A 9,741-nucleotide genomic window follows, 5' to 3' on the forward strand; every position below is an offset into this window, starting at 1 on the left:
GGAAGCTGAGTGATAGGGTCTCTCCAAGTGATTGCCAGAAGTGAGATGCGTCCTGGTCTTGTGTCTTACAGATAATCTTACAAATAGTCCTTTGCATTTATATCATGCTTTCAACTTTAAAAGGATCATAATGCTGATTGTGTGAACTTAGGCAAATCACGAGAGGTAGAGCAGGAAGGGTTGCATCAGTGCTTAGCTTTCTTATATGCTCAGGGAAATGCTGATCACCACTTTGGGGCCAGGAAGCAATTTTCCTCCAGGCCAGTTTGGCCCCCAGTGATCCTGGAGGGTTTTTTTTTTAATCATATTCTGGGCGTGGAACAGGGGTCACTGGGGTGTGGGGGGGTATTGGTGAATTTCCTGCATTGTGCAGGTGGTTGGACTAGATGACCCTGGAGTTCCCTTCCCACTCTATGAGTCTATGATTCTATAATTCACCCAGGCTGGCTGTGGGCATGCCAGCACCTCTGTCAGGCAGGAGCGCCTGAGATCCTCCCCCTCCCCTTTTCCTTCGCCCGACTTGGAGGCGAAGGAAAGGGAGAGGGGGAAAAAATGGATCCCAGGTGCTTCTGCCTGTCAGAGGGGCTGGTGCACACTTCCGGTGATGTCAGGGGGTGTGGTATATGCTAATGAGTTATTCTAATGAGCTCCTGCAGCTCTTTTTTTATGAAATGACCCCTGCATCTGAGTAAGCACAATAAATAACAAAATACAAGGGACTTGCAAGTATTCTTTTGAAATAACTATGCATTGTGGACAGAGAGAAACTTAAACCCCCAAACAGTCTTGTTCAAGATGCAGCCAGCAGATCGGTATCAAAGAAACTGTACACTGCATTGGACTGGCTGCAACTGGAGTACTGTGTGCAGTTCTGGAGGCCTCACTTCAAAAAGGATGTGGACAGAATGGAGTGCGCGCAGAGGAGAGCGACAGGGATGATCGAGGGCCTGGAGACCAAGCCCTATGAAGAAAGGGGAATATTCAGTCTGGAGGAGGTTGAGGGGGGAGATGATTGCTCTCTTTAAGTATTTGAAGGGCTGTCACTTAGAGGAGGGTAGGGAGCTGTTCCTGTTGGCAGCAGAGGATAGGCCTCGCAATAATGGGTTTAAATTAAGGTACCAGCTGGATCTTAGGAAACACTTTTTTACAGTAAGAGTTGTGCAACAGTGGAATCAGCTACCTAGGGAGGTGGTGAGCTCACCCTCACTGGCAGCCCTTAAGCAGCAGCTGGACAAACACTTGTCAGGAATGCTCTAGGCCAGGGGTGGCCAAACTCATTTGTCATGAGGGCTGGATCTGACATAAATTTCACTTTGTCGGCCCAGACCATGTGTGCCATAAAACATAATGCCAGGTACTGGATATAAAAACTGTATAAAGGACAGCAGCTGGTAAGCTCTGATTTGGTGTATCCAACTGCAAGTCCCCATGGGCTGAGAGGGGGGTGAAGAGGAAAACCCACAAGGCCGACTGGAGAGGCAGCAGTGCAGTGCTGGGCAGACGCCCCCATCGATGCTTGACTGCTGCAGACGAGGTTTTTCTGCTGTGCTGAAGCCACAATGGAGTGGCTCCCCCCACTCCTCCCAGCACGTCCTCCCTTGCATCAGTTGCTTGTGGGCCGCACAAGAGCCCTGGACGGGCCATATCTGGCCCCCAGGACTTATGTTTGACACCCCTGCTCTAGGCTGATCCTGCATTCAGCAGGGGGTTGGAATAGATGACCGGTCTGGCCCCTTCCCACTCTGTGATTCTATGAATCTATGAAACATATCTCAATTTAAACAGCATCTTCTCCCATTTCCTGTCACTTTCTTTTGATCCCAGAACCTTAAATGTGTTCCTACTCTGTGACCTACCAGCAATGCTTCAGACCATTGCTGGACCACAAATGCACACACATACATAAGCAAACATTAGCAGCCTTTGCAATATATGAACCAGATTCTTTCCTGCATGAATGGTAGTTTGCAAGAATTTTTTTGAAGAGTTTGCATGTGATAAAACTGTAAAGATTAAAATTAAGAAAGATCCAAATGGAGACAAACAGAAGTCTAATAAAATAATGCATTCATCATGGTCCTGCTCATTCATTCATTTGGATGGAAAAATCAGATACAGTAGCAGAACTATTCTCATCCTTGGCTAATAGCATAGAAAAAAAATAAGGAACAACATATATGCTGTGCAGCCCTAGGTCATAGAGCTCCAATGGATCCTTCTCCACTCCAGTCATTCCACATCACTCCACTCCTGAGGAGGCTACTTGCAGCACAGAAAAGGGAAGGAGGGATGCTTAATCCTTCTCCTGCTTGCCAGTTTCCCTTTGAATCCCTGCTATAATTATTTTTCCTTCTTTGGGGTTTCAGATCCATGTTTGCCTTACAAGTACAGTGCTGAAATTCAGTGGGAGGAAACAGCTTTTGGGTGAATTTCAAGGAGAAAGGACCAAGAAGGGGAAAGTTAGCAGCTTCTGCGCCCCCACCTATGCTGAAAATGAACCTTCCCCAGAATCTGGGGTAGAGAATCTGCCAGTGGACCAACAGCACCTCAACAGTACATACAGCTTCCATATAACATATAGTTTGGCCCTTGAGGGACATAAAAAGATGTTGAAAATACTGGGCAAAAGTTTAACTGCTAGATCAAGCTAAAACTTCTTAAAAATACCCAGCTGCTCTGCAATTTAAAAAGTGCAACACCTGAACAAACTGCAAAACATTTCAGATTAGAACTGACAAATGAAGTAGATTAAAGCACCCCCCCTTTATAAACAAGTAATAACTAGTAATATCAATAATATCAAGCATGTGAACATTCTGGCATTTAACAGGAAATATTTTTGAATGAATGCAAATATTAAAATGTTTGACCTAGTTTCAACTGTTTTGCTTTCAACATAACACAGGGCATGCAACCTCTAGGGCAAAGGGTGGTGATCCTGTGGATTTTCAGATGTGGACAGAAATGCCTGTGAAGCCTGCAACAGTGGCCTCCAAGAAAGGATGTGTGGGCTGCAGGAAAAAAGGACCAGACCTGCGCTTGCATTTCCCTATTTCCTTCCATCTCTTGCCTCTGGCTCTACTCAGCACGCAGCAGGCCCTTACAGTGCCCAACAACCAGCCAGTGATCCTTCCAAACAATACCAAGGCCCCATTGTCTTCCCTGCCTTCTCCATGCACTGAGCTGTTCCCATAGCCAAGCACTGAATCACTCACAGATGTTCCACCACCTGCATTGCTCTCATCCTGCACTGAGGCAGGAATGGAGAAGAAACAGAATAAGCAGGGCTGAGGCAGGAGAAGGTGCACGTCCCGTCCAACAAAGGAAAAAGGTTCTCTGCTACATGGGTAGGAAAGAAGTGGCTCGCATGTCCAGACACTCAATAAACATGTGAACTGCTTACATCAGATCACACATGAAGCTGCCTTATATTGAGGCAGGACACTGGGTTATCAAGGTCAGGATTATCTATTCTGACTGGCAGCAGCTCTCTCCAGAGTCTCAGGCAGAGGTCTTTTTACATCACCTTTTTACCCAGTCCTTTTAGCTGGAGATCCCTGAGATTGAACCTGAGACCTTTTGCATACAAAGCAGATGTTCTGCCTCTAAGATACAGTCCTTCTCTGGTTCAACTCCTCCTTATCTCCAGTCAAAACAAAGCTGAAGTAGGTGCAGCTGCATTGCTCCAATACATCTCTTCTGCTGCTTGCATCCCTTTCTCCTCATCTTTCTCTTTACTGAAATGTCAGCTGTAAACTCCTTAATGCACGGATCTGCCCTTTTAATTTATGGTATTCTGGGAAACCCCGTGTATTCTGAAGCTTCTACCCAAACAAACACCTTTGTCATCTCATGCTTGATGCACCCTTCAATTCTTGACTTTTAATAGAATGGCATTATGTAAATCTGTGTGGTTGTTGTAGGGCTATTCTGTTAGCAGTGCTGAGTATGAAGGCTCTGACTCAGAGTAAAGGATTCAGCTAGATGGCATTTGTGCCCTTCAAATGCTGAGATCATCGTGTGGACATTTAAAAACTACTGTTAATCAGTTAACTTTACAGTCCAGTTGTTTCCCCCATATGCATCCACCATCTCCTTGCTAGAGTAGTCCAGATCGTGTATAGTTTGAGCTAAACAATCCTTCCTGCTCCATTGGACCTTTCCTCTATCTGGACAATTTGTCACCAGAACACCTCCTCAGGATAAAGAACAGAAAATCAGAGAACAACCTGACTGGATATAGGAGGGCCAGGTCAGACATAACAGCATCTTTGTAAATGTGATTCTACTCCAATCATGCAAAGAGGTGTGTGTGTGTGGGGGGGGTGCAATTTAAAGAACAAAAGGGACATGCCAGTTAAGGGCTGAAGAACTCCTCCCTGCTTACTGCTTTACCTCCTTATCACCTAGTGCTCTTCCCCAGCATCAATACCTAGCTAAGGGGGAAGTGACCCCAGAATAGACATTGTGAGAAGGTGAGTAGCAGGTGTGTGTGTGAGAGTTACAACACTACATTTCATTCATATAGATTCCCAGACCTACTTCAAATATGACTGGGGCAAGCCTACATTTCAAGGTATGGATTGGTCTGCTCATGTCAGGACTCTTTAGGGCCTCAGTTTCTTTGTAAGTTCACTACTGCAGAGGAAGGAGGCAGGACAGGGAGAAACAGGATTCTAGGACTGGCCAGTCTTGGTCTGTAAAGCATTGTTTCAATCTTTATAACACAGGGTTTCCATGCAGTAAAGGTGTCCTTTATTTCAGAACCCTGCAGATCTAGAGAGTTCCTACATTTCTGAGAATTTGTCTGGCAATTATTCAGTTTGAAGATAGGAAAAAAAAAATAAGATGACCTTTATTCTGCACTCATTAACAAAGTCTCCATGGTAATATGTTTTGCCCAGTCAAACAAGATTTGCCATGGCAACCTCACATCCCCCCCCCCCCTTCATTCCATATCATCCCAGGAGTAGCCAAAATGGGAGGTCACTAAGAGAAAAGATGTAGTCCATTAAGCAGAGCAAAAATATAGCATACTGCGCTTGACATGTTTTATCCAGATAATAGCTATTATCTTGTTCATCCATACCCTATAGACCTTGCTTATTGTTTGACTGGTGGGAAACAGATGCCATGAGCTACTGATTTGCCCAGAGCTGCTTCTGAGTGATTCCATCATTGAGCTGGAAGTTGAGCTGAAACTTTGGGGCATAGGAGACCTCAAACAAATTCTCCTAATCAGAATGTTCTTGAAAAATGTTACAGTTATCTATATACGATCAGCGACATGTGGTTCCCAACCATGGATTGGGGCTACATGGATGCTAGAGAGATGTTACTGCAAACTCAGGGGACCCCCTAGGTTTGTAGAAAAGTCTGACGTAAAAGGGGGGTTAAATCCCTCCATTACCCTGGGAGCTGCACTGAGGTTGTTGTTGGTGTGTCAGCCTGGAAGGCACACTGGGCATAGTGGTGATGGATGCCAGGTGCAGAAACCACACCAGGCTTGTCACTGAAGGGAGAATACAGGATCCCCCCCAGCTTACGTCCACGAAGGATGCCTGGAAGCTGCGCTGGGCCCAGCAGTGATGGAAGAAGCTGGGCTAGGGAGCTGCACCAGGCTTGGTGCTGGGGAGGGGATATGGGATTCCCCTCATGAGTCTCCCCCCCTCCCCAGGAATTGCCACCCAAGTAGAATCATCAGCAACTGGGGGGAGGGACACCCCTCCCCCCCGCAAGTATCGTGGGTCTCCACTTGTATTCTTTTAATTTGCATTTGCAGTTACATAAACTGCTAATTTAAGAGGGTCTTGGGGGGAGGAGAATACAATTGTTATATTTTGCAAACAGTTATCTAGTATTATTGCATATTTCAGAACAACTCATCCATGGATTGTGTTGTCATTTCAATGGGGCTTGCAAGGAGAACGTCCCAGGGGACTAGGCCCAGAATCAGGATCATCACTCAGTTGTTCCATCAGTTGGCTGACTTTATTTATTTCTCCACATCTGGCAGGGGGCAAAGGGCTGAATTAACCCTCACACAGGGTGCTTTCTTTACTCTATGGGTTGTTTCAGGTGCTTGTAGGAAGCTCTTAGTCTTCAGGTAAGTCTGGGCTACAAAGGAGCTATACTCTGCTGACAGAATAACTTGGCAAACAGAGAGTCCTAGCCACACATCTTAGCCATCCCTCCACGTGGCAATATGATTCTTAAATGTCTTTCTGAGGAGTGAGGTTCACAGAAAGCCACAATGCAAGGCATTTAGCAAGCAGCCTCTGTGTCCATTGGCAGTGACTGTTTATCCGGACTGATTTCTTTTAGGGACTTCATAATAGGGCCATGAAAATGGGCAGCAGCTGAAAGTAATGGCAGCATTTAATCAGTCAACTCTTCAGAAGTATTATCCCTGGTACAGAAACCAATGACTCTAGCTTGATTTACACTAAATGAAAAGTGGAAAATCTACAAAAGTCTCCAGTCTCTCCTTGCATGAGCAATAGTGCCTTCTGCTCATAGGAGGACACCTTTGGGTCCATCTCAATGTGTTTTAGAGCTGCTAAAACACTAAACTGATGCAGAGACACCTCATGAGTTACCAACAGACAAATTATTTAGGAGAGTCTAATTGCCCCCTGTGCCACAGACTTCCTGTCCAAATTTAAGGAAAGATGCTTAGTATCTCTATGTCACAGACACTACAGTCTACATAAAGAATACTCAGGTGCAAACTTATGCAGTCATGTGGGAAGAATTATCAGCATACAGCACTGCACATACACACAATCCCAACATGAAATCTGAAGGATCTTTTGTGCTATTCTGAAATGTGGCAAACTTCATACAGTGCTCCAAATGATGCCCCATTATGGGCCAAGGTTATGGTCTGAAGCCACATGATACAACTATTTTCCTGAAGCTTAGCAGTTCCAGGTCTGCTCAGTATCCGGCTGAGAGATACCTGTAGCCCCTGTATGTGTTGCCTTTAATTCTATGATGGAAGAAACTCAAGACAGAAGTGTAATTTTTAAAAAATGGGTAAAATAAAAGATATCTTGAAAGAAACACAATAATGGAAGCAAATTAGGGCACCCACCTTGTTTTTCAGTGTCTTTAACAGCTGCATGACAGCCCGACATTCAACAGGTTAAAGGCTTTCCTAGAATGATGATTCAGTAGTTACAAAACTTTTATCTGCTTAATTGCACAAGTGCCTTGCCAGAAAAAGAAGGCAGCCTGAAAAGGAATGCGTTGTCACCACTGGGTAACAATTTCTCCGAGCGCGATCAGTTGATCTCAGTCCTTGTCTTACAAGGAAATCTGCACTGCTCTGCTCCTTTAAAAATTGTGCCCGAGAATATAAAAGTCACAACATTTACAAAGAACAATGGTATGAATACAGCTTTTGAATGGTTTGGTCACTACAGCAGCTCCAACCCCTGCTAGTTAATGGATTCTGTTCAACAATTTGATGTGCTTATTCTTTTAAATTATGGTATGCACCTGAGAATTACTTACATTTCCATCAACTGAAGGCTTTTTGTTTCAAAAAGTTTGTATATTCTTCTTGGTAAGTAAGACACAACTCGGCCTGGTCTGCTTTGTAGCTCTGAGATCAACATAGCCACCAATCTCTGTGCCAAAAATAGGGCATATGAATGTACAAAGGCAATGCAAATGAATACTCAGATCCAGTGAGCAGATAAAACCAGGCTTAGAAATATCACCTGTGATAATATACTCCCCAACCCACAAGGATATATGTCTCAATTTTCCCATAAGCATCTCAGTGTTGTGTGAGACACCTGTTACCCTCACAGACAGCCAATGCAGGATCAATCTGTCATACGTCTACCTGGGAAAGAAAGTAGGATAACAGCATCAACATGATTAAGTGAGAGTACATATGGATTGACCCAAACTACCAGGGTATCTCTCCCCCTCAAACAGGCACACAAATTTGATAGCAAGGTGCAGGGCAGTGTAGTGGAGGAACCACTTACCTCCATGAATGGCACAATGCGGCAGGAAATGTTCCCCAGCAGCCTCTTCTTGGTGATCTCATTGAAGATGACCACTGGCAAGCAGAAGAAGAGGATGAGAAAGTCCCAGAAGGCAAGGCTGGCCAAGATGGAGTTCCAGGCACTTTTCATGTAGTAATTATGCCAGACAATGCACATCACTGAGAGGTTCCCAATGATACCCACAGCAAAGACAATGAGGGACAGGAACATGACAGCATAGGCACTGTAGGAGCTCTCTGTCACTGGGTACAGAGGATTTTGGATCTGAAAGCCCTTTTCGGATGCCACAGTCACATTGTTGTGGGGCTCTGTGCCTCCGCGGACAGCTGGGCTTCTTTGACGCTGCTCCGAGGGATCTGTGCTGGAAGGCACCAGAGCCTTGGTCGGCCGAAGGCTGGCAGGATTGACAGGCCGAGGAAATTCCACTTTTACTCCTGGAATGGACTTCTGAACCAGCTTGGAGTCTTCATCTTCTGTTCCCCTGCGCGTTCTTCTCCATTTCAGGGGCTCTTCCGCGAGCAGTGTCCTCCTGTGATTGTCCACAGACCCTGACCACCGGTGGAGCTCCCCAAGCGTCTCCAGCAGAGCGTCTTTTGAGAGGTAGTGTCTCCTTACACTTTTATCTTGAGCCAGTTGCTCCCTCCTGGAAGATGTGTATGGTTCTTGGATAAAGGGGGTGGCACTTTCCTTCACCGCAGCCTCCAGAAGTTGCAGGAGCGTAAGCAAAAACATAACTGTCCGAGGCAAAGGCATCCTTCTTTCTGCAACTACAGCGAGAAAGAGAAACGAGAAAATAAGACTCAGAAAGAGAGCAAGGAAAGCACGGCAAGATGTGAGAAAAGGGTGGAAAAAATCCACACACACTCCCCCACCAATATGGGTATTAAGCGGGCTGAGGGTGGAGAGGCAAAAGGCTACACTGAAGTTTCCGTGAGCGTGGACTGAGCTGAGAGAAAAAGAGAGAGAGAGAGAGAGCGGGAGAGACGCTTTAGTTTGACTCTGTCATCTCCACTGCTGTTCTGGGTTCCCTCAGATCTCTAGCCAGAATAAAAACCGTTTCCCCCAACAATTCACTCCCAACATTCTTTGATGGGCCGCAGGCCCCCTGCTGGCCAAACTGCGATGGTTACAGCCTGCAACAAAAAGGAAAATCCCTGAGCGAGAGAAGGAAAAATAGCACACTTGCCTCAGCAGTAGACGTTAGTGGGATTTGTGTAAAGTGTCTTGGACAAGTAAGGAGATTTACCTCAGAAATAATCACTATTTTCCTGGGAATGTCCCCAAAAAGGCTAACCATAGCTGAACTTATCACAAGCCACAGTACTATTCGAATGGCAGTCTACTAGAATTGCCAACCTCCAGGTGCTACCTGGAGATCTCCTCCTTTTACAATTGATCTCCTGACAATAGGGATCAGTTCCCCTGGAGAAAATGGCTGCTTTGGAGAGTAGACTCTATGGCAGGGGTGGCCAAACTTGCTTAATGTAACAGCCACACAGAATAAACGTCAGATGTTTGAGAGCTGTAAGACACGAACAAATATTACACATACATTTTTATTGGGAAATATGCAAATTTGCTTTTTATTAACATTAAATTAGACTGTGTGAAAGAGCTGTATGCAGTTCCCGAGCTACAGTTTGGCCACCCCTGCTCTATGGCCTTATACCCTCCTGAGGTCTCTCCCATCCCTTTCCAGGCTCCACCTTTCCAGGTA

The 9,741-nt window shown here is 45.4% G+C and overlaps 1 protein-coding gene across 1 annotated transcript in view; it reads right to left on the bottom strand.

Moving 5' to 3' along the window:
- GPR37L1 (G protein-coupled receptor 37 like 1) overlaps positions 1-9,022 on the bottom strand; it is a 17,921-nt gene extending 8,899 nt beyond the window's left edge. The window contains exon 1 of the mRNA XM_015424679.1: positions 8,004-9,022. Within this exon, the coding sequence (XP_015280165.1) occupies positions 8,004-8,777 (774 nt within the window). The 5' untranslated portion in view covers positions 8,778-9,022. The remainder of the gene's footprint in view (positions 1-8,003) is intronic.
- Positions 9,023-9,741: the final 719 nt, after the last annotated feature.

The sequence above is a fragment of the Gekko japonicus genome, unplaced genomic scaffold (assembly GCF_001447785.1).
Source record: "Gekko japonicus isolate JY-2015 unplaced genomic scaffold, Gekko_japonicus_V1.1 scaffold640, whole genome shotgun sequence".
NCBI lineage: Eukaryota > Metazoa > Chordata > Lepidosauria > Squamata > Gekkonidae > Gekko > Gekko japonicus.